This window comes from Pseudochaenichthys georgianus, chromosome 15, assembly GCF_902827115.2.
Source record: "Pseudochaenichthys georgianus chromosome 15, fPseGeo1.2, whole genome shotgun sequence".
NCBI classification, from domain to species: domain Eukaryota; kingdom Metazoa; phylum Chordata; class Actinopteri; order Perciformes; family Channichthyidae; genus Pseudochaenichthys; species Pseudochaenichthys georgianus.
Window position 1 is genome coordinate 6,819,854 of NC_047517.1, and position 25,858 is coordinate 6,845,711.

The window sequence follows — 25,858 nt, forward strand, 5'->3', positions numbered from 1 at the left end:
CTTCTCACATGGCACCCCATGTGTTAAATATCAACATGTTCAGGACAATCTCTGGTATTGCTATATATGCAAAGTACTCACCTTAGAGCACTGTTTGATGAGATAAGTACCTCAAAAGCTTAAAATGTTAAATCCGATTTTCAGAAAATCTTCAAAACTCTTGTGAAAACACAAATTTACTCATGTGATCGAAATGTTTTCGTGTTTTAGATTTGGTTACCAAAGTCTTAGGATCACAAAAGCAGTGAAATATTTGAATTAAACTGTATATAAATGTGTTATTCATGTCTAAAATGAAAACAATTTAATTCGAACTCTACTTTCACCACAGTAGGGACTGAGATACATTAGGACTGAATAATGACTTCATAGTACATACCAAGGTTCATGTGATGTGTAAAAATACAAATTGAGAATTCAACCTTTTTTTTCAACCAACAATTTATTATAAATATGTTTTTTTCATCCAACTATTTATATAAATATAAATATACAAAACTGGATATATATACAATATACAAATCTAACTATTTACAATATTGAACATCAGAACATTCAACCAACTATTCATTATAAATGTCAAGACCGTGTCAAGGTCTTTGTCTGTCTTCCAAGACAGTGGGTCTGGCTGCTGTGTAGGTGGGGGTGATGGTGCATGGGCTGCTGTGTAGGTGGGGGGTACAAGTGCTATACGAGACCTCCACGAGACATCCTTGCTGGCTGGGTTGAAGGTGATGGCTGTGGTGGAGCCTTTGTGCTGAGGTGTATCTTGACCAGGTGGCAGCCGCAGATGGAGGTGGAGGCAGCTGTAGTGATGCTGGTCTGCTGGACCTTGGTGGTGATGGCTCTGGTGAAGGCCCTTGAGCCACGGTAGATCTGGGGGCCGGTGTTCCGGATTAACTTGTTTCCTGATCAACTTGTTTCCCAATCAACTCGTTTCCGTGGGCTTTCGACTGAAATACACATTTCGATCGCTTTCTTCTGTCGTTTACATACATCTTTTGGTATATTTGGCTTCTTAGGAACACGTTGATGCACATCCAGTACCAGTGTGTGAGGTTGTGATAACGATGGCGATATCCGGACGTGAACAGCGAGGACAACAACAAGACAAACGAGTTGCTCGATTAAATCATTTAAACCAGCTATTGTTTCCAGACTTATTACGGAATATCGTTGTTAATGTCCAAGTCCATCTGTGTATACCTTCAGACAGCCTCCAAGTGAAGCACACAGTGTTTACTCACAGTTTGAAAGCAGCGTGGAGAAGTCTTCATCTGTGTTAAACTGTGATCCTCCCAGGGAACTGGGACCCGCCCACGTTAAAGTGTGACACGCCCAGGTTAACTTGTGTTACGATTTCTGTGGCTATCTACCAGCGATCATGTTTAATATGAAAGACTACCCACACATGCATCCCTTATAAAAACGGTATTGTGCAGCACTTATCTAGATAAGATGTGACTGTTAGGCCTACCTCGTTTTGCAAAGATAGCAGCAGAAATGTCATTGGGGATATTTAGACTTTAAAATGCTGCTTGGTCGTGAATGTTGGTGTCGGCAAACAATATTACGAATCCTCTATTCAAACATAATATTCAATGTGCATCGACTTGAAAATAACAAAAAAGTTCATGCTGGACTCAAACCCGAGTCCCAACAGTAAAAATCAATCATGCCCTGCGCTTTATGAGTGCGCCACGAATCATCACATCCTAACTGATCACCACAGCTCATTTTGTTACATTAACATTGTCAACATCTTCTAGAAAAATGCAACCCGACATCATATTGATAATAATATATGATACACATGTAAGACTGACAACAATAATAGTTAGTAAAGGATTTATTGATGTGAATGTTTTGAACTACAATTCAGAGGTTAACCTGGTATTTTTACTCCACTACACTTTGGAGTTACTTTGCAGATTCTGATTAATGATGTGAAATATAAACAACCCTTCAGAGTAAAATACAGGTAAGGTGATTGTCAAGTGCCAACAATCAGGAGAGATATTTGATAGTTGGTGCTTGAGAAGACTAAACATGTATCTGCAATTGACATTAATGGAAACAAGTAATAAAGTATATTAATTACTCGTTATTCTCTACTAATAGTTAATTAAAGACTATATATTATGGCTATTTTGCACATCCCTTTCAAGATTTCAAGATTTTCAAAGGTTTATTGACATATCATATACACAACTACGGTGTAGTTATGCAATGAATGAAACACTTGGGTCACAGGTTCCTCAACAGTGCATTACAAGACATCTATCAATATGTGTGTACCTCCACCATTAAACTGTCATATTCTGCACATTTCTTATTATATCTACATACATAAGTGTATAATCCATATGTATAATATCAGTTAAAATAAGTGCTTAAACATAGTTAACATTGCAGGAAAGCAATATATTAGACGTTGAGTACTTTGTCAGGCTTAATATGTATCTGTAGATAGATACCCCCAAAGTTTTTTTCTTATTTAAAAGAAGACCTTAATCTGTTATTTAATGTTTAAATAAAGGTTAATTCGTTTTTCTGTTTTGCACCTCCTCCTATTAATATCTTTGTACATCCTGCACTAAACTGTTTTATTGAAGAGATCACTTATAGTATCTTCTTGATTTTTTATATTCTATATTTCTATCGCAGACCTTCTACTTTCCCCCTATGAAAGTATATGTAGTCTTAATATTTTTTAATCAAATATAACACATAACAACAATAATTCAATAACGTGCTTTAACCACTAGGCAGTGCACACAAGGTACACACAGACACTTGTATGTACAACATCTGAAGATGTGTAGTTTTATTCATGGTTTCACATAATTGTACAGCATATTGCTATACTATTTCAGACTCAGTATTTACATTCTTACATTCAAAATTCAATCCAATTCAAATCAGTAATATCTTTAAAAACTACAAGTCCTTTTATATCAGCTGTGCACCGTTATGGTATAAATATCTATGAATTATATCAAATGTAAAAGTCAGCCGAATTAGTGTTGATACTGCAAGGAGACGTATTGTGTGAAGAGACATTTAAGATGTTTTTTAATTGTTGATATATTTATGATCCACGTCAAGTATTCAGTTTCGGCGGCATTTCAGTTTTTCCAAAGGTCTTCTCATCAGGGCGCTATAAATAAAGAACTACGGAAGATCTGTAATATTTAATGCAGCCAAACCGTATATTACAATGCCGTTATGTGATAACTTTCAAAGAGAAAAGCAAGAGCACTCGGAATTAAGTATTATTTTAAAATGTTTTCCGGATTTCATATAATATAAACACCAAATCCCAGCATGCATTGCGGCAAAAACATCCAATCAGTGTAGCTGAGAATCTTGGGTAATCGCTCGAAATGCTACGTCTGTTACGATTGGGTGAAGCAGGTAGGACTCAAATGCAGAATAACGAAAAGCGAGCTTTATTAAATAATATAAAGCTGTGGCAAAACAAGGCAGTATCCAAAATATCCAAAACCAACGAGCAGCACAAGGAACACAGACCGTGGAATAACATGGAGGGGAAACAGACAGAAAGCAGACAGGCAGGAAACGGGGGTGAACACTTTACACAATAAAACAGGAAACCCAAAGACAAGAAAAACACCAACACAGACAAAACTACAAACGTGACATAACATGAGAATCGTGACAGAACACATACCTAGGGCCAAGAAAGGGTGGGTGGAGGGGGTCTGGAGGACGGGTCTCGGGCGGACGGCCCGGGGGAAAGGCAGAGACCAAGGAGGGGGTCTCGGGCGGAAGGCCCGGGAGCAAGGCAGAGACCAAGGAGGGGGTCTCGGGTGGACGGCCTGGGGGCAAGGCAAAGTTCAAAAATGGTCGAAGGCCACAGCGGGCAAACTCAGGGGGCCGAGCATGAGGGCAAAAGCAGCGGCAGGAAGAGTCAGGGGGCCGGGCCCGAGGACGAAGACCGCGGCACTCAGGGGGCCGGGCTCGAGGGAGAAGACCGCGGCTCTCCGGGGGCCGGGCTCGAGGGCGAAGACCGCGGCTCTCAGGGGGCCGGGCTCGAGGGCGAAGACCGCGGCTCTCAGGGGGCCGGGCTCGAGGGTGAAGATCAGACAGCTCCGGAGGCCGGGCAGGACCCGGGGTCGGCCGAACAGGAACCGGAGCCAGTACGACAGGCTTCGGCAGGATCCCCCACGGAAGAGGACCAGGAGTTGGCAGGACCCCGGCAAGACAGGTGATGGTGGGGCCTCCAACGGAACAGGACAAGGGGTTGGCAGGACCCCCGGCAGAAGAGTTGTCGGCGGGACCCCCAGAGGAACAGGACATAGGATTGGCAGGACCCCCGGCAGGAGAGCAGTCGGCGGGACCTCCAACGGCACAGGACATAGGGTTGGCAGGACCCCCGGCAGAAGAGTAGTTGGCAGGACCCCCGGCAGGAGAGTAGTCGGCGGGACCTCCAACGGGACAGGACAAGGAGCTGGCAGGACCCCCGGCAGAAGAGCAGTCGGCGGGGCCTCCAACGGCACAGGACAAAGGGTTGGCAGGACCCCCGGCAGGAGAGCAGTCGGTGGGACCTCCAACGAGATAGGACAAGGAGCTGGCAGGACCCCCGGCAGGAGAGCAGACGGCGGGACCTCCAACGGGACGGGACAAAGGGTTGGCAGGACCCCTGGCAGGAGAGTAGTCGGCGGGGTCTCCAACGGCACAGGACATAGGATTGGCAGGACCCCCGGCAGGAGAGTAGACGGCGGGACCTCCAACGAGACAGGACAAGAAGCTGGCAGGACCCCCGGCAGGAGAGTAGACGGCGGGACCTCCAACGGGACAGACATACGATTGGTAGGACCCCCGGCAGAGGAGTAGTCGACGGGGCCTCCAACGGGACAGGACATGGAGTTGGCAGGACCCCCAGCAGAACCTCCAACGGACCAGGACATTGGGTAGGGACTTGAGACGTGACTCGAGAGGGGAACTAGAGACGGAACTCCAGAGGGGACTAGAGGAGAGACTAGAGGAGGAACAAGAGGAGGGACTAGAGGAGGAACTAGAGGAGGGAACTCGAGAGGGGACTTGAGAGGGGAACTAGAGAGGGGACTCGAGGAGGGACTAGAGAGGGGCCTAGAGGAGGGACTAAAGGAGGGACTAGAGCAGGGACTAAAGGAGGGAACTCGAGAGGGAACTCGAGAGGGGACTGGAGAGGGGACTCGAGAAGTGACTAGAGGAGGGACTAGAGATGGGACTAGGGAATTGACTAGGGGCGGGACTTGAGTAGGGAATAGAGATGGAACTCGAGAGGTGACTCGAGAGGGGACTGGAGAGGGGACTCGAGAGGGAACTGGAGATGGGACTAGAGAAGGGACTAGAGAAGGGACTAGAGAAGGGACTAGAGAAGGGACTTGGGAAGGGACTCGGGAAGGGACTTGGGAAGGGACTTGAGAAGGGACTAGAGATGGGACTAGAGTTGGTACTTGAGAAGTGACTAGAGAAGTGACTAGAGGTGGGACTGGAGAAGGGACTAGAGAAGGGCCTAGGAAAGTGACCTGAGGAGGGACTAGGGAAGGGACTAGAGAAGGGACTAGAGGAGGGACTATGGCAGCTGGGACCAGGACTGGGGCCGGAACCATGGCTGCTGGGGCCAGAACTGGGGCTGTAACCATGGTTGCTGAGGCCGGAACCATGGCCGCTGGGGCCAGAACTGGGGCCGGAACCATGGCTGCTGGGACCGGCACTGGAGCCGGAGCCGCTGGAGTACGGGCTGGAATCCTGGCCTTGCATCTTCTAGAGACCTTTTGGAGGCTCCGTGGACCTCCAAACGCCAGACGGGTTCCTGAGAAAAGGTCTGAGGTTGGAACTGGAGCCGCTGGAACCGGAACAGAGGCCTGGACCATGGCTGTGTGGGCCAGGTAATCGAGCAAGGAAACATAGCTCTGCGGGCCGGTACTGGTGCATGGATCCATGGCTGTGGAAACCTGAACTGAAGCCGGGATCATGGCTGTTGGAGCACGGGCTGGAATCCTGGCCCTGCGTCTCCTAGAGGCTTTTTGGAGACTCTGTGGACCTTCAACAGGACAGTAGTTGGATCCCAGGAAAGGGTTAGAAGCTTGTGACAATTCTTCAGGGCTACTTGTAAAGGTTTGTAGCCACTCAGGCAACAAGCTCCTGAGCCAGGGCTTGCGAGCAACTTCCCGGCGTGCCTCCTTCAAAGCAGCCTCTTTACCCCGTCTAGATGAGGCGTTCTTCCAGGTGTAAAAAATGTACTCCAGAGAGTACCCAAGACATTCCGCCTGTGGGGCCAAAACATTAAAATCTGAGTCCAAATGTGGTCGGTTCATTCTGTTACGATTGGGTGAAGCAGGTAGGACTCAAATGCAGAATAACGAAAAGCGAGCTTTATTAAATAATATAAAGCTGTGGCAAAACAAGGCAGTATCCAAAATATCCAAAACCAACGAGCAGCACAAGGAACACAGACCGTGGAATGACACGGAGGGGAAACAGACAGAAAGCAGACAGGCAGGAAACGGGGGTGAACACTTTACACAATAAAACAGGAAACCCAAAGACAAGAAAAACACCAACACAGACAAAACTACAAACGTGACATAACACGAGAATCGTGACAACGTCTGTTTCCGGTTATTTTTATTTTGAAATTCAGTTCCCGACGAACGCCAAAAAAGACCGAGATTATGGAATTAAACCAATAAATAAAAGCAAGAATAATTGTGTGTTATTGGTGAGTAAATAACAGTGTGTTATTTTGAAAAGAATAACAAATTAGAAGGAAAAAAAGATTTTAAAAATACGAGGCTCTGAGCCCCATGTATTTTCCTCACAGACGGCAACACTAAAGGTCTAAAATAAAGACCTAAATGAATATTTGGGATGTTCTTGCCTTTAGATTCTCCCAATAAGTCCAAGTACAGAGGGTGACTTTGCTGTGAAAAAAACATTTCCACCGAAAAAACGTTAGCATTCATGAAGTAATCTTTGTCATAACTAGCAAACTAAACATCATGTACATGTACTGCACAAATAATCAGAAATAAAAACTCATTACTTGCATAAAATGACATCAAAACGCATTTTAAAGGCCAAATGAACCTTAAAATAGGCATTTTCCACCGAGAATAACACGAAGGTCGGCCATTGTTGTTGATCACGTGGTCTGGGAGCTGTTGCAGGGTTCATAGCAACCACCTTAGCAACCATGAATGTGTACACATTCATGAAGTAATCTTCGTCATAACTAGCAAACTAAACATCATGTACATGTACTGCACAAATAATCAGAAATAAAAACTCATTACTCGCATAAAATGACATCAAAACGCATTTTAATGGCCAAATGAACCTTAAAATAGGCATTATGAAGGTCTATGGGACGCCCTGCCCGTAGAAGCCTGACGGTCAAGGGGTCCGCTGTCCGCAATGAAGGTCTATGGGACGCCCTGCCCGTAGAAGCCTGACGGGCAAGGGGTACCCTGTACGCGACGGGGAGGGGCCCTGACCGTCCGTCAATATGTGTGACGGGATGGGAGTGAGAACGTGTTGCACACACACACACACACACACACACACACACACACACACACACACACACACACACACACACACACACACACACACACACACACACACACACACACACACACACACACACACACACCACACACGCACACACACACACACAGGTATTTCCAGTTACTTTACATTCAGTATAAAATCACAGACACACATATACATAGGCTACAAAGTCTCATCTGTACAGGACGGTAAAATAATAACAGGCACACATAAATAAATCTATGACAAAGTCTCATCTGTACAGAACAGTATGATAAAATAATCGATGGCAAAAACATGTCACTGTAAATGTCTCCGTTGTGGGACAAATAAATGATTAATTTAATCATCTACACATGTAATCTCACTTTTACACACCAAAATAACGTTAACACTGAGTAAACGTTTGCTAATGGAGTCTATTTTGTCCCAAGAAAAAGTTCATGACTATCGATAAAAGATATATATAAATAAACCTATTGTTCATTTTCGCGGTATTCCCCACACATTGCCAGTACACTATTACTGTAATATTTACACTTACCCATGTCCAAATGGATCCGTGTTGTTGTCTTTGTGTTCTTCTTCTTCAGAAGAGTCGAAGACTTCAGGTTCTGAGGCTCTATCTTCACTGCTGCTAGCGAAAAAAATCTCTAGCGAAGTCGGCAACTGTAAAGTTTTTTTTAGCCATTTTCTCTGTCTCTCTCTCTCTCTCTCCTCACAGACGTAAACTGATGGGAGACACGTGGTTTATGTTTTTTTACTTGGTGGGTAGGTCCTTAGTGATTTCTCGATGTCCATTGGTCATTTCAGATCATGATGGCTGCCGGCCAAGATTTCCTTGACGGACACACGAATCCACCAATCCCACACAGTGTAAAGTCAAGCTGCTTTGAGCGGCCATATTGGCTGCTGTGCCCTGGTTACAGTATCACAGGAGATACCGCTGGAAAGCTACCCTTCCAGCGATTCCGCGGATATCTGAATCGTGTTTCTACTCCTTATAATCGAAAATATATGATTAATTACGTACAATTATGCGCATCTGGACTCCACCGACTCCAGAGGGTTAAGGACTCATTCCTACAACACTATTAGCGTTAAAAAAGCTCAGTGAAAAGAACATGACATTAACATTGCCAGGATTACATGTAATCCTAAATGATGTTAAGATGTTCATGTGTGTATCATATACCATAGAATAAGATATGTATTATACAACTTTGCAGAATCTGGACCTTCTCTAGCCCAAGGCCCTCTCCCAGTCTGTCAGCGTCAAACTCGACAGACTGACTGAAATAAAAGCCTGAGAATTCAGTAAGACTTTGTTCAAGTTAGACACTTTATCTGACCCTGATGTACTGTCGACTATTTATAAAAAATGTATTGGCAAGGATACTGTTTTATCTTTCCTTCAAAAAGGAAACAGACAAGATGAAATGTAGTTAATAATTCACTGATAAAGTGCCTTTCATCTGGAGTTAGAGCTGATATTCATGGTGGATCATTTGAATACAAAAGAAAAAAGCTGCAGCACATTCAGAGAAAAGACACATTAAACTTCAGTGGGACAAAGACACGCAGTCATTAAAGCTTCATGTGAGTGTGTGTGTGTACTGTATGTGTGTGCAGGCATGGTTGGATGAGTAATGTATGTCAAAGGATGAACAGGATAACAATATAAGTGCTCCAACTTCTCACCAGTGATGCTCTATAATGATATCATGTAAAGGAGGTATAAAGCGTCATAGAAAGCCATGTAGCTTTTGAAGCAACTTTAAATTATCAGATAAAAAATTAAAGCTGAGAGCAGATGTTTTCCGGACTCGGCCATGACCAAATGTGGGAAGTTTCAATCGGATTGGACAATGTACATAGGAGGTAAAACAGTAACATAATCGTGTTTGATGGCGAGTGATCTGTCGCCATAGCAACGGCATTTGATGACACCCCATAATAGGCTTAGATGACTTAAGGTCTACATCGTTATCAAACATGTGAAGTTTTAGGCCGTTTAGAGCATGTTCACTGGAGTTATGAGAAAACCGTATTTCATGGCGGGTGATCTGTCGCCATGGCAATGGCATTTGATGACACCCCATAATAGGCTTAGATGACTTGAAGTCTGCATCGTTATCAAACATGTGAAGTTTTGGGCCGTTTGGAGCATGTTCACTGGAGTTATGAGAAAACTGTGTTTCATGGCGAGCATTGTGTTGCCATGGCAACGGCATTTGACAAAATCTCAAAAATGCAACGTATTATGTCTTAAGGGCTGGACTATTAGCACACATGTTTTGACCATTTTCATAGGAGTTATAGCAATGTCTTGTTTAACAGCGAGGGATGCGTTGTCATGGCAACAGCTTGTGAGGAAAACTCACAAGTGGCACATAGACATGTTGAGGTCCGGACCATTAACCATCATCTGAAGTCTGGTGCCGTTTGGACGATTTTCCTTTGAGTTGCGACCATGTTGTGTTTAATGGCGAGGGTTGCGTTTCCGTGTCACTATGCTCACGCGGGCTACATACTGTCATGATTTAGGATTAGATCACAATAGGATCTTCGCCGACCTCTGGTCTCAGACCCTAATAATCCTATCGATATCAATTATGTAGCGAGGTTGTGAGGGCTACCTACTTTCATGATTTTGGACCATTTTTCTGTGCTCTTGCCCGTCGTTTTCCCTGTTTTGTGTGTGTTTTGCATGGTTGTCTAACCAATTAAATTAAATGTATCCAATGGACATCCTATGGATATCAATCATGCAAGTTGTAGTGGCGTGCGTGCGGGCTATCTGCCGTCATGATTTCGGAACCTTTTTCTGTGCTTTTGCCGGTCGTTTTCCCTGTTTTGTGTGTGTTTGGCAGGGTTGTTACAATAGGGTCTTCGCCGACCTCTGGTCTCAGACCCTAATGAACACCTTAAGAAATGTTTTGATACTGAACTAACAAATGTGTGAATGGTGCCTCTGTTCTCAATGTAATTGCATGTGGTACAATATCCCACAAAAAGTGCATAAGGCTATACAACAATTGAACAGGGCTCTGTCTCCAATGCTGTATCCAGTTCTCTTTAAAGGTCCCATGTCATGCTTTTCTGGTTATTACTCTCCCCTTGTGTTATGTAGCTTTTGCTGCATGTAAACGGTCTGCAGAGTCACAAACCCTCAAAGTACACCCTGTAGCGAGTAAAACTCTAACACAGAAAAGACGTGTCTATGCTGCCCCAGAACGACTCGTTGGAGATTTTTCTTTTTCCATGTTTTTCTTCTGGGGCAGGTTGACGTCACTAAGTCCAAATGGACCAATCCGCGGAGCTCCGCACACACACACACTCACTCAGCCTTATCTGTTCTCAGCCACGGAGCTCAGACCCCACGCAGCAACCAGGAAACGACACCAGTAATCCAGCTCACACTGTCCGCTCCTCGAGCCTCAAAGGGCGGAGCAGTGAGCCCCGCTACGTCCCGCCAACACGGCACCCAGACCCCACGCAGCATTCTCATCTGTTTGTCATTACTGGTGTAATTTGTCTGGTTGCTAACAAACGCCATTGTAAAACATAAACACTGATGTTCAGCTGTCACGGTGGTGGACTAATCAGAACAGAGTGGGCGAGTTGACCAATCAGAGCACAGTGGGCTCATTAGGGAGGGGGGGCAGGAGCTCCAACAAGCCGTGTAGGACAGAGTGAATACACATACTATACAGAAATGCTGTATGAGAAAACCAATGTGATTTTGGAACATTGAACAATGTAAATCTATTCTAGTAGACCTCAACAATGGAATTATGATCAGTAGAAATGGTCAAGAGATGGGACCTTTAAACTTCTATAAGCTAAGCAATGCGATGGGAAGGTTTCTAGTCCTGGGGTGAATCCTGGCGACAGGGGAGCGGAACCAATGTTATGCTTAAAACTGAAGCTAAGAAAGCCAGCAATTCTTACATTAAGTTGCTTTAAAAACTGATTAAAATGTGTCACTGTATGCAATGTCTGTGTAAACCCTATAAAATGGACTTTTCATTCTTGTCCTGTTTTGGTGAACCCCATGACGTTTTTGGCATAACAATACATCAAAGTGCTGCATTACAGAACATCCCTTGGGAAGGATGTATGAGAAGGTCACTTGTCGGCACATTTTAATCGAGGTCAGATGACATTAAAGTAAAAATCTCCAAAATAATGTCCAAAGCTACCCAGTTATTTTATAAAAATAGGTGTCTGTATGATACATTTTTGTTTGCAAGGTTGGAAGGTGGTTTAAACTTTAGTTTGAATAAGGGAAAATGTAAGAGTTTGAAACCTTTAAAGTGTATATCTGTAGAGAAGATTACAATTTGAATTTCTTAACATGTCTCGCAGAAAATTCAGCAACTCCATTCAGAGATTATGGAAACACTCCTTTCAGAGATTATGATTGATTATTATGCCTTGAATGACATTGTTTTCAAAATGGAAAGATCAGAAAGGGGGAAAAAAGCAGTTTAAGTCACCACAATCAGTACCAGAGGGATTTGGCCGAGGGTCAGTCACATGACTGATAGACTGATGTGCTTCAACGAATAGAGGCAATCTACAAACTTCCATCGCAACACATTTACTTTTCTTTGTGATGTGCATGCAGCTTCCAGAACAACGTGTTTCCCAGTTTTCAATTACATTCAAACTGGATATTCTAGAACGCTCTGAACCTCATCAGTTGATAATTAGTGACCACTGGAGACTTACCAGATATCTGAAACTAGTTATCTGTGTTTAAAGACTTTTCTTTTCATATTTATGCAAATTGTAATGTAACGTAATGAACTCCTTTGCAAATAAATTGTGATGTAGGAAATAAACGTATTGAAAGAGAGGACATGTTGATGCTCATGGTTATTGATGTGTGCAGCTTTTATGCAAATGAATGTGACATAGGAAGTTTGTCTTGACATGTTTATATATTTATTCAGATTCATAATTATGCTCGCCCATATCTCTATATATGTAAATACAGCTACTTATCCTGTGTCTCACTCCTATTGCTGTTGCCGCTATGACGCCTAGTTTTATCTTATCTTGTCCAAATTTGGTTTGATTTAAAACAAATATTAGGAATGACAGATAATTGTATGCAATCCTTATTTGTAAAAGTGCTAAATGATACCTATTACATATATATATATATTATTTGTTCTTGTTGTAAAATGACACTGTGCAATATACAGTATATACTTTTATTCTCTGATATTTCTCTATATTTATATGTTAACTTGCTTTTTTAATGATGCTTCTTATGGTTTTTTTCTACCTTGGATGTGCTCTTACTTTTTATTTATTTGTTTGATAAAGAGGACATATTATGTTCCTTTTCATGTTTGTATTTCCTGCCTCCACTGTGACATGTCACTTTAATGTTCAAAAATGTCTTTATTTTTTAGCCTATGTTCGAAACTAGAGCCCAGTCTGCTCTGAACCGCTTATAGATGTCCCACCCTTAGCAATCTCAATTGAAATATCCCAAACAGAGCACAATACTCAGCAGTATTAACAATACATACATAATATACATAAAATGAGTGATGTTGTGGTCATGGTTTGGTTGCAGAATGTCTAAGAAGCTTTCTTGAGGTGTGTGTGTGTGTGTGTGTGTGTGTGTGTGTGTGTGTGTGTGTGTGTGTGTGTGTGTGTGTGTGTGTGTGTGTGTGTGTGTGTGTGTGTGTGTGTGTGTGTGTGTGTGTGTGTGTGTGTGTGTGTGTGTGTGTGTGTGTGTGTGTGTGTGTGTGTGTGTGTGTGTGTGGAGGGAGATTGAGGGGAGGCTTATTCAAACAGGGTCTTATTGAGAATGGTCACAGCTGATGGAAAAAAGGATTTCTTGTAATTGTTTTTCCTGGCCATGCGGACTTTCACTCTGCAGCCTGATGGCAGCAGCTGAAACGCTGGGATGAGAAGATGATTAGTGTCTGGGTTGTGTTTTTCATTGTAGATTGGAAGAAAAGGTCTTGGAGTTTTTTAATGTTAGTTTAGTGGCCAATTATCAAAGACACATAGTTCCAAGTCCACTTATACCTCATTCACACCAACGCAACTCCGGTTCAAGCTCCGTGCTAGAGCTTTTCAGGTTCAGAACTGGTTCTTCGGTTTAGCTCCGGCTCTTTTCACACCGCCCAGAGTCTGACTGGTGCTGCGTCATTGCGTCATCGTTTGCGTCATGACGTAACCGTGTGCGTGCCTGCTTCATAAAGCCAAACCGCGCGGAAACCCCTCACAGCTGACACCGACAACAACAACAATGGCCGATTGTGCTCCAGCTTCCTCTTTACCTCTTCGGAAGACCAGATTCCCAGTAGGTAGCTGGTCTCTTCAGTGGACCACTGCTGCTTGTTAAGTTTCTCCATCGTTGTGTACAAACTGGATAAAACGCCGGTTTTTTGTTGTTGTTCAGGAGTTGATCCCGCCCCTGCCCCCGCCTCGACGTAAGCGTGACGTATGCGGTGCTTTTGCTCTAGCCGGACAATTTTTTGGTGCTTGAAACAAACCGGATTTCGGAGCTAGAGGCTGCTCCGCTGCGGTGTGAACAGGAAAACCCGGTGCTTTTCAAGCTCCAGTTCCGAACCGGCCCTGAAACACCGTTGGTGTGAATGAGGTATTAGTAGACAAGGCGATTTCAAGCTATGACTCACGTTTTTAAAGCGTCAAGATACCTTTAATGAAGACCATGCAGTCACAGGTACATCTTGAGGGTTTTATTCATTTGGCGGTCCACTACTAAATTAGAGAAACTTTAACTGGATATAATAAATAAATAAAAAGTACTATCACTATCAGGAGTACCACGCTTGCAGACTTCACTGTCTGATATTCTAAACCCTCTCGACCTGCGCACTCATCTGCTTTCTGGCATGAAACTAGGTCGTAAAAAATAATAACACTAAACCTTTGTGTAATCCAAAAAACTTGGATTAAATACAAAAACAGTATTATTGTAACTCGTGATCAATAAAATCATTTAAATTCAATTCAAATAGTATACAACTTTCTTGCAAACCATCAATTATAATAAGCCTAAATGGCTCTTCCAGTTAGACTAAGGCTTTATCTTGTCTTGATGTGCTCTGTCCTTAGCTACAACAATATAAATGTGTCTGCTGTGGGATGAATAAAGGATGTGTATAGCCACACAGGAGTTCATTGCCCACATACCACTTCCACACAAACTGACATACCTCTAATGCCTTGCGAACATCCTGAAGGGCAACAGGGTCTAAGAAGACCCCCTGGCCGCTGGCAGCCTTCTCCATCCCTTTCTCAGGTCTGTTTTTGCTCCTGTCTGCCGGCGGGGCTGGCTCGATGCTGTCAAGTCCGCACAGAGGCTGAATCAGTCCCCGGGCTACGGCATCACACAGCAGCACAAATAGAGCACCGTTCCTGAGATATACAAAACAAAGAATACTCCAAACTGACATTATCTGAAAGAAAACAGGGACTGAAAGTTGTCCTTGAAGGCAAACAAACATTAGACATCTTTGTTTTTATTTTTAAGCACTTCCTGAAAGTGAAAACCCTCACCACAGATTTGGCAACATCACTACACGAGAATATCACAGAGTCCAAACATTCACATCATTAGTTCTATGCTCAAGGATAGTTTGGTGTGTTTTCATGAGCATTCGCTGCTTCTTTTTATAGTTAGAAATAAGAGCAGAGCTTAAATGTCTGTGAGTAAGCTCAGTGCCCTGGCAAATACATCTAAAGTTGACTTTGACCGTGCCTAAAATGATTTTCTAAGGACACGTGTGCATAATGCTGTATCAGCTGAAATCCTGAATCAGAACTATGTTCGCCTCGAAGTCCTCTGAGGGCTGAGTACATGATTAATGGGCTGATGAAAACTTTTCTAAACTTAATTTCAAAAATATCATCAGTCTAAAAGCAGCAATGTGTCATCTGGGATATTCTGTTACAGAACTGTTTAAGAAAAGCAACTGAGTGATCTAGTCTGTTATCATATTATATGAAACCATCACCCTACACTTTCTTTAGGAACAACATCTAATTCAATTTAAATACAGTGATAATAAATGACCTATTTGATTATATACATGTACTTAATGGCATGGATACAGGACATAAGGGATTGTTGGGATATCAAACCTACCCCCCCCTATTTTATTAAGGGTTGCTCATATAAATCCTCTGCAACACATCCACAATGAACTGCGTTGATGATATGTATCTCACTGATTTACAGCCAGAGTACCGGAATGATGCGTAACTAAGTGAAACGTAGCTATCCAAAAAAAATGTATCAGAAAATAGTAGTGTACAAAACCATGGTCAGTTGGAATTCATTGCCTTTGCACTGTTTAAAACAAATACTTAACATTGGTTCAAAATGTTGTTAAAACAATGTCTTCAATTCAGAAATGATGATTAAACTGTGTCTGCGTGTATGCACAATACATGTTTGCATGTGTTCCACTGTTTGTGTGGACCCCAGGATGAATGGCTACTGCTCATGCTGGTGTTGATGGGAACAGAATAAAGACAAAGATGCTGCATACAGTTGTTAGAAATGCAACCAAAAAAAGGCTGGAGCATTAAAATGTTGATTTCGTAATTCAAATGTCAACGTTATGAATTAAGATTCCCAGCTTTGAACTATTTGGTACAGCTCTATCTGGCTTGGGGAGTAACAGATTACATGTAATGGGATTACATAATCAAAGAATTAACTGTATTCCCTTACAGTTAAGAAAAAACAAGGATTACTTGCAGGATTATGATGTATCAATAAAGATCAGTATATTATAGGTACATGTAGGGCCTGAGCTTCCTTTTTACTTTCATTCTTCTTTTTCTTATTACAATTTTGAATGCGGTATCCTCCGCAGCCTACCTGGTGAACTCTGTCTTCTGGAGCATGGCCACCAAGCTATGGAAGGTGGGAAGCAGGCGACGGTATTCCCCAGCTGCCAACAAGTGGCTGCTGTAGTTCCACAGGTACACGGCTGCGTTCGCTACCACCCACGGCTCCCTGATCTCTGCCCCGAGCTCCGCTGCCCGCAAGAAGCTGGAGGTGGCGTAGGCAGAAAGAGCCTGGATCCAGTCTCTGGGGGAGAGGGGGAGAGTAGAGAGGGAGAAGAAGTTTGAGTTTGAGAGAGACAGTGGCCACATAGTGTTGTCTCAAGTGACCAATACAACTAAAGGTGAAGAAGTCAAAGGACATTTTAAAACTTTCCTTTTTAAACTTTTAGTTCATAAGACTTTGACATGAATAGTTGCTGAGAGGTTTAGTCTGCATGATGCAGAAGGCAGAGTGCATCGCTGCCTTAACAGTGTCAAGTATGTGTTGTCTAATGAGGCATTCAACACCAATTTGTTTGAGCAGCAGGATGCACAGCGATAGCTTGCCGCCCACGTTATGTTACAACGTGCTGGAGGTGAAGTTCAGGCAAAGAGTAGCAGGACTTCCACTGCCAAATGTAATGTGTCAGGTCGTGTCAACTCAATAAAGAGAAGAGGCCGTGTAGACTGAGTGGATCCCGGAGCGTTGTAGTGCGTGTCTATATTATGTTGGTCCACAAATGATTGCACCATTGATGACGTTTGAAGCAATGCCCAAACCAAGTACTTGGCATAAGGATGGTATAGATCTGGTTTGCAGTAGTTCAAAAGATAAGGAAACAAAACCTATTTGATAGCATTTGGTTGATTGTGTTCTTTCCCTTACTGCCTATCATCTTCTTTTACAAATAATGCAACCTGTCAACTTACATGTAAGAAGCGAAATCAATGCACCATTGAATGAGCACATGTCACTGATGCACAAGTTATTGTACACTCAGTTTTAATAGCCACACAAATAGGTGGTAATTATGGTTGCTCAATATTACTTGTATATATATATATATATATATATTTATTCAGCAACTAATGATCTTTTAATTTGTCTTCTTTCTATTAACACAACAAGACTCCAAGTAAGTTCATTTTTTGTCTTCAAACAAGCTCAAAGAAATGGCTCAAGGTCTTGTTCATGTTGGTTGTATAGAGAAGCATCCTTGCTTCCTGCTCTTGAGTCCCAGGAGCTCACTCCCTGATGCTGACACTGTTTGCCAGGCACAGTCTGCAGCGCCTCAGTTAGCAGCTGGACCAACTGGACAATCTGGACGTGTTCCTGAGCTGCTCTCCTGCACTGGGAAGTCATGTCTCTGCTCCGGGGAGTGAGCGCTCTTTCTCCAAAACATAACATAAACAAAGTTAAAGATTACTTTAACTGATTGCATTTTTCCAATAATTGTCAATAGATATTGCGATAAAGGAAACTGTCCTTTTTTTTAGGACTCAAGATACATATATACATATCATTTGTATTGAATTAGTCTTACTACTTATTGTATAAGCATATCTTAAGATAACAAGAGATAGAAAACTGAAAACAAACAAAAGGAAATGTGGTCACTGATAAAATGCTTAGTGTGTTCCGTCAGACTGTTTCCGAGGTGCCGTTGCTGCTCATATCGCTGTTATAGCTATTACTAATTACAAATACAACATTATTGTAGTTGTTTGATGTGCGTATATACAATTTTAAGCCGTTCATATTGTACATCTGGACTTAAATTGCATGCAAAATGTTTGAAAATGTAAAAGAATAGTTTTAAATGCATTACAAGGCAGCAACATACAGAGCGTAGACAAATGACATCCAATACAGACAACATATGTTTTATATTGTTTATATTCATTCATAGCATGTTTTCACCTGTAAGCAACCCAGTGTGGATCCTCTTCAGACGGACTCGTCTCACTGTCCACTGCGGGAACCACAGGGCTGTTCAGCTGCCCCCCCTCTGCCAGCAGCTTCTGGACGCTGGCCTGAGCGAGACAGAACAAAGTCACTTCTCAACTTCAAAAGACGATATTAAAGGCGACTTTCAGTTTTGATAACTCTATAACAAAGGAGAAGAGAATACCTCACACTGTGCAGTGTTTCCCCAACCATTGTCTTGGAGGGGCGCTGCACCCCGCCAACAGAGCCCGGCGCCCCCCCTCAAATGCAAGGTGTTTAAAAAAAATATATAATATTTATATATGTATATATATAGCACCAAATTGCAACTAATCTATATCTACTGTCACTTTTCACATTGAACATGTGCTCTTAAATAAACGCTTTCATTTTAAGTTGTGAGTTTAGTGACAATTTTACATTGTACCGTTTACAATGAATGTTTCAATAAATGATGCGCTTCCACAAACAACAACCAACATCATTATTACATTCAAATGAAGTACATTATTCAAGTGTACATTAACTTTGGAGAATAACACGGGAGAGATGAGAGGAAGCGCTCTCTTTTCCTCTCTCCCTCTCTCTCTCTCCTGACAGCCCATCAGTATCCGTCTCATGCAGCTCACTGATCCACTAATGAGTGACCCGGCAGTGAAGAATAAACATATTTACAATTAGTTTAGGTTGTAAAAATAGCTAAGTGTGTTAGGTCTAACCTGAAGTGTGTGTCACCGCGGGCGGAGCTACAGGTGATCCGGGAGAGCTTTCTAACGGAAACTCTTGTTGTATAGCATTATATATTAATTTACTATTCTATTACCTTTACTGTTATTTCTTTTGACGTCTTGCTGTCCCTGCTATCGGGTTCCTGCCGTCTAAATGTGTCACTAACTGTCAACTGAGTGGATGACGGAGTTTTTACTGACTTGGCGCTGGCTTGCCTTTCATACTCGCCGAGTCGCCGTATACTTTGACGTGACGAACTCTCAAATGTCTAATGAGATGTGTGGTATTACATTGTCGTTGTTGCGTTCCACCAAGAGGGATTTCTGCTTCACACACGTTGCATACCGCTATTTTATTGTCTTTTTCGGACACCTTAAAATACTGCCAGACTGGTGAAGCCATTTTGGCGAGCTTGTTTTTCCGCACACAGAGAAAAGTGTCATGTATTTTACGTTGTGTGATCGGCTCTCCTGATCATCTCCTGAGCATCCCTAGTTATGGCCGAACACGTGTTTTGTGAGGTCACAGTGACCTTGACATTTGACCATTGAATTATAATCAGTAATCCATGAGTCGGAGAATGCTAATTTAAAGATATTTCTAGAAGAACCATCTGAAAACATAATACAGTTGAAAATGTGCTGTGTATGAGTGTATTAGAAGATACACACCTCGGCACTGACGAAGTGGATATCAGCCAACAGGCGCAGCGAGTCCCTCACGCGTGTTTGGCTTCTATTACAACCGTGAAGACATTCTGCACAGCTTTCTTCCTCGGAGCATCTACATTCTGGATTAAAGTTAAATCCCACATTGAAAGCAATTGTCTCCTTTGTTGTGCTCATGCAAACATGACTGTCTGTCAAGGATTCTAATATTAGAGGAATACTTCGGTCGTTCTCCCCTCAGTCTTAGGATCATTGATAATCTTACTGTCAGTCTTGGAAATCTTCCATCTCCCATCGTCGTAAAGCAAACAGAATCGACAAGCAGCTCGGCACACATCCCACACTTCCTGTTTCCTGGCCGTCTTCACCAGTGATGCCCACAGCTTTACTCTAGAGCATACATAAAGAACACTTAGCGACCATTTCTATTAAAGAGGCCCTTTTGAGTGTTCCCTCTCCTGTAGTGTGTTCTATAGGTTTTGGTGCATGTAAATGGTCTCACAGGCTAGAATACCTGTGTTCCCTCCAAAGGGAGTTTATAATATACTAACTAATACTAATATGAACCTGAAGATGAACATCATTTGTCCTCTTTTATAAGGTGGATGTCAGGGCAAAAGCACGGAGACACACTGCACATAATGATTGTGTGTTTGTAGGGCCATGAAGAAAGGATCATGTCCTTTGGGGATCAAGTCTCTGCTCCCTCCGGACCATAAAGCCTGCACTTTCTGATGTGCTGATACTCATAGACAGGGGGAATTCACATATGCGCTATGAATAAGGAGATGAAATAAAAGGTTGTAAAAATGTCACACAACAACTTAAACAGCAATAGATCAAACATCCATTAGTATATAATGTTCAGTAACAGCGAGGAGCGATATATCCAACACGGCTGAAAGGGTGATTCTATTGGCTATTTTCAAACGGGGTTCTTAGGAAGCCTGACAGCTCAATATGATAAGTCAAAGTTATGAGTTGTGTTTGTACAGTTATATTCACAATGAACACAAAATACACTCACCTCTCTGTGTTGTCTGTGTCCTCTCCTTGTCTGGCCAGGTATCTGTCCGCCTTCCTCACAGATGTTGAGTGATGCTGAGCCTTAGCACAGAGCTGAGCCACTGCTCCAGATCCAACGCAGCCCGAGGGAACTAGATGACCATTGAATACACAAGTGGATCTATATTTATACCAGTGTTTCCCACAGATCTGAAATATACTTGTGGTGGTAGCGGGGGGGGGGGGGGGGGGCGCGCTGGCTTTGTGACGTGCAACAACATTAACCTTTCTGTCGGTCGCTTGCCTTCACGCGAGAGCAGAGCAAACAGGTACAGGAGGCGTAGAGCGAGGGATAATTGTCCACTAGTTAATTGATCGCAGACGACGTCGTGCTCGCGGACGGATTTTTTTAAAAAGGGTCGCGAAATATACTTTTGCGGCCGTTAATATACCTGGGCGGTCTGTATACTGTTAGTAAAGATATACATTGTATCTATTTCATGGCTAGTATACATAACATAATATGACTGGTATAGGTGTGAAAATGTAACACTTTTTGAAAAAAATATTATGATAAAATATTTGTATATTTCTGCAAATATTACGATAAACTCACAGCTATTTTTCAGCCCGGCAGTAACACCTCCACGGCCCAGTACCGGTCCGCCGCCCGGGGGTTGGGAACCCCTGATCTAGGGGACGCTTGAGGTTTATACTACACTGGAACACATACAGCTTGTAAAGCTTATAGTTAGGGCTGGCTCAGGCGTACCTTGAATCCGCCCCTAGGTATGCAGCTATGGGCTAAGACTGTCGGGTGACCTTCACCTTTCATCTTTCACCTCGTCTCATCCACCTTATTATTTATTGAAAGCACCTGGAAGATTTGTGTCCATATGGATCAATTTTAATTTTATAAACATTCTTTATAGCTATTGTACATAACATGTACAAGGATTCAAAGCTCTCCCTCTCCCTTTATCTGGCAAATTAGAAAACATGTATTGTTTTGTTTTTTCTGTTGCATTGTTGGAGTAGCCTGGGACATAAGATTTGTGTGCATATGGCAATAAAGCTTTTGAGTAGTTGAAACTTGAATTAATATTATCATTTAAATCCTTTGACTGGTATTGGATGATCTATTGTAATCTATACATTTGACATGTATTGCTCGTCTGTCCATCACGGGATATCCCTCCTCTGTTGCTCCACCCAAGGTTTCTTCAATTCTTCTCTCATTAATTATATAATTTCTTTGGGAGTTCTTTCTTGTATGCTACAAGGGTGTAGTGACAGTTGCTGTCATATACTGTACACACTGTAAAGCCCCCTGAGACAAAAAGAATGTGACTGATAGATTGTCATACTGACGCCCAACACTAGGTGTTAAGACCTTCTGGCCACACTTGAAGGCCAGGGAACACATTGATATACGAGAGTGCACTTCAGGGTTTTTAAATTACATTTGCATTCACAATCAGGCAGGTCCTGGGCATGTGCTTTATCTTTTATCTTATTACTGTAGGTTTTATTATAATACAAAATGTTTTATAAATTATTAACGATGTTACTGCTTGTGCTGCGTCTATTTTAGTGCTTTTTTACATTACGAAATGCTTCTAGGACACTTGGAATGTTTGCAGCAGGTCTCCCATGAAAAAGAGATGATCACCTCAATGGGATTCACCTGCATACATAAAGGTTTGAAATGAAAATAAAATGTTAATCAATGCTTTTTTCATATTTATAAGGATTTCCTTTTTTGTTGTTGATCTTTGTATTAAGGATTCTGTACATACAGTATAAGACCATGTTAGAAATAAGTCTCTAAATGTTATTTCTCTGAATGAATGGTCTGTCTTCTATATCCACACAAAGAATCAGTAAATCAATCTGCATGTAATCAGCACCTGCTTTACTGAGAGCAGCCCATTACACAATCACCTGAGCACTGCCTTTTTGGAGCATTCAGGTGCAAAGTATTCATTAGTCAATTATGTATCTACTGATCTGTACGCATTTTTAAAAAACAATATCGTTAACCATAATCATCAAAGAAAATTTGAAAAAAACAAGTGCAAAGACGGCTGAGAAGGAGAGATAGAAAGAGAGCTAAGTGGCACCGAGCAGCAGGTCTAGCAGGTGGAGAAAAGGTACTGTACCCTTAATGTCTTATCACAGTCATAACATTACTAGCCTAACGCCATTTTACACTCGACTCAAATGTCCAAGTGTAATGCGCAAAACAACGCCAGTGCTCGCCACAATGAAGCCCTGAGCAGTTACTTCATAACTGCCTCGTCTTTTCTTACCTGAGAATTACTCAATCCAAATGATTTGTAATTATAGATGTGTGATTCAACTTAAGGCCCATTTGTGATTGTTAAAAGATTGGACCACCTTCGCAAGTTAATGTAAAAAACAGACATGATGAAAAAACTGAGAAAAATGTAGACTGTCAAAGCGTGATTTGTCATTGACTGCAAGGTCAATTGTAAATCCATGTTTGCTCACCACATACTTTGGAGCTTTTACTGTTCCAGGGTTGTCTCCAAAATCACTCTTTCATTTGTCATAACCGACTTTATAACAGTGACAAAACATGGACTGTCACCCTGATGATGGCGTGATCGGCATGGTGATACTGAAATATAACTTGTCATTGAAATTATGCATTTTAATTTAATTTGTGTTGTTATTGGTGAGAATGCTTGAGTACATTTATTGTAGATGAAATGTAATCCAACCTTTTGGCAGTACCCTGAGGGCACTAGAAGATGTTTGAGGCACACCATTGGGGTGGTTGTAGAGGCGATGTAGCGTCTTGTTGTTGAACATTAATTAATTTGAATCTTTTTTTCCATGCCATGTTAACTAAACTGAATTCAGGGTAATAGGAGAAGGAAATACTCCTGCAATCCCTCTAGAAAAAGAGTCACGTTGTTGCTGAAGTCAAACAGTATCTCCAGCACTGACACGCCGCCTGAGGGTTTTGTCTAATCAGATCACAGAGCATTTGAGAAGGGCCTTACACAGATAATCCAAGACTCTACTAATTCATCTATCACCAATAATCGACTATTGAAATACTTTTCGGGAGTAGTGGATGACTATTTCAATTCAGCAGTCCTAGCAATGCCCTAGAAAAGAGTGGTGCCGTGATGGCGGATTGTTGCAGGCTGTCCTCAAAGTAAGCGTTGCAAGAGCTCCCTCAACAAAATGCAAGGGGATTTTTTCTTAAAATGAATGTTACGATGCTTAACGCTCAAACTAAATACATCATGGTCCCATGGCTGTGCATCTACCGCTAAGCTAAAGGCGGCTAATCTAGGCCGTGATGACGTTATGTACTCTTCTTTTATCTTGTAAGCAACAATCGTTTTAATGACACATAGACGCTTCAAACATTCACCAGTGGGGTATTCACTGACTCATTTTAAACCACATGTATTTTTTAGGGCATCTAACCAAAAAACGAGACACGAGAGAAACAGTGGTGGTAAAATGCTGACTAATTTCCGGGTTTTAAGAATCATCCCAGCACCACTCTAGAAATAGAAGGAATATAAATCTGTACTTTTGGAAGTGTTGTCAGCATCCAGCACTATCTGGAAATCATCAGGGGCCAAAAGGAGACCCACAGCGACCAGGATGGGACGCACGTCTGTCCTGTCTTGGGGCTGCATGTCCCTGGCCTGAGGAAGAGATGAACGGATTGGATTTCAGAAGTAAATGATCTCTCATTAAACCCCACTGCATACGAGGCAAATTGATTTCAGTTTAACACCAAAGACTGATCTAAGCATGTTTTTGCCTTGTTAAGTTCAAAGGGCTTTTTCATTATGTAATGTTATCACCGCCTGACAAGGGGGGTTAAAAACCTGCTGCATAAGCATAGCGGCTTTATCCTCGGCCCGGGAGGTCGTTTGGTCGAGGGTCCCTCTGAGCTGCAGGAGGCGGACAGCTGACGACAGGCGCTCCTGTTGTGTCCCGTTATCCAGCAGCATGGCTTTCTGAAGATGAGTCAACGAAGCCTCAAGGCGCCCGTCCTCCTCTTCAATCACCGCCAGCTCTGAGTGGACCTGACAGCGCATCTCCAGCAACATACTGCAGATATAACAAGCAGTGCACTCATATATTATAAATCAATGGAAATATGTCTGATACCAACATTCCAAATTGGGAGATGAAATGAGGACATAATGTTGATCTTATACCAAATACCATAATGTTGGCTCTTTATTGCATCATTGTAACAGAAGAGTAAAGGAGCCTGACAATCAATATGACTGGTTCTTACTGTTTATCATTAGAGTTGCATTTCCCTTGATCCAAACGTAAAATGCATTTCCCTAAAAAACTATAAATCTGCATTACCTCCAAAAACAATTTAATATGATCAAAACTATACATTACTGCATTAAAACAAACTGAGCTATATTATAAAAGACCTATATTAAAACAGGGTCATAAAAGGGTTTCAAAATTAGATTTATATCATTTATAGCAATATATTTAAAACTTAAATCAAGATTAAAAAAATGATGAAAGGCTGTATTGTGATCTGCATATGAACTTTTGTATGTCCTTCATATTCTACTTTTTTATTTATTCAGTCCTGGTACATAACTCAATCCTTACCTTGAGATTTGAAATAATTGTTTTAATACATTTTGAAACTTACTTATCATCAAGTTTGTAGTTAATTCTCCATAAGATGTGAGGTCATTGATGTAATCGCATAACTAAAAGGATGGCCATTTGTGTATAAGCTTTGCTTTCTGACTTCCGGCTTTAGCACATGTTCAGCTTTGTTCTTTCAGTTATCAAGACAGACGTTGACATACACACCAAATATATCACAAGGTAATTAAAGAAAGAAAATAGCAACCTTTGCATGTCTTCCAGAACGTGGGAGACCCTGAGCAGAGGGCTCTGTATGCGCTTCTTGTGGTTGTGCTGCAGGAGGGGCAGACAGCAGCTCCACTGGGTAACGCACACTGCCTGCATTGCCTGCAGGTCTCCCCCCCTCACTGCAGTCTGCAGACACTGATCCAGCTTGCCTATCTCCCTCAGCCGGGCCTGTGGAATAACAACTGCAGTTTGAGAG

General features: G+C 42.2%; 1 protein-coding gene across 2 annotated transcripts in view; it reads right to left on the reverse strand.

Annotated features, from left to right (window-relative positions):
• The window catches only part of LOC117460150 (cilia- and flagella-associated protein 46), a 158,691-nt gene that overhangs the window by 117,087 nt on the left and 15,746 nt on the right, over nucleotides 1-25,858 (reverse strand). For both annotated transcript variants that reach the window (XM_034101408.1, XM_034101407.1), the window contains exons 11-19: nucleotides 25,640-25,830; nucleotides 24,630-24,855; nucleotides 24,326-24,443; nucleotides 20,771-20,900; nucleotides 20,009-20,133; nucleotides 19,747-19,865; nucleotides 18,320-18,432; nucleotides 16,451-16,663; nucleotides 14,778-14,979 (exon numbers count right to left, since the gene is read on the reverse strand). In XM_034101408.1, coding sequence (XP_033957299.1) covers nucleotides 14,778-14,979; nucleotides 16,451-16,663; nucleotides 18,320-18,432; nucleotides 19,747-19,865; nucleotides 20,009-20,133; nucleotides 20,771-20,900; nucleotides 24,326-24,443; nucleotides 24,630-24,855; nucleotides 25,640-25,830 — 1,437 coding nt within the window. The remainder of the gene's footprint in view (nucleotides 1-14,777; nucleotides 14,980-16,450; nucleotides 16,664-18,319; nucleotides 18,433-19,746; nucleotides 19,866-20,008; nucleotides 20,134-20,770; nucleotides 20,901-24,325; nucleotides 24,444-24,629; nucleotides 24,856-25,639; nucleotides 25,831-25,858) is intronic.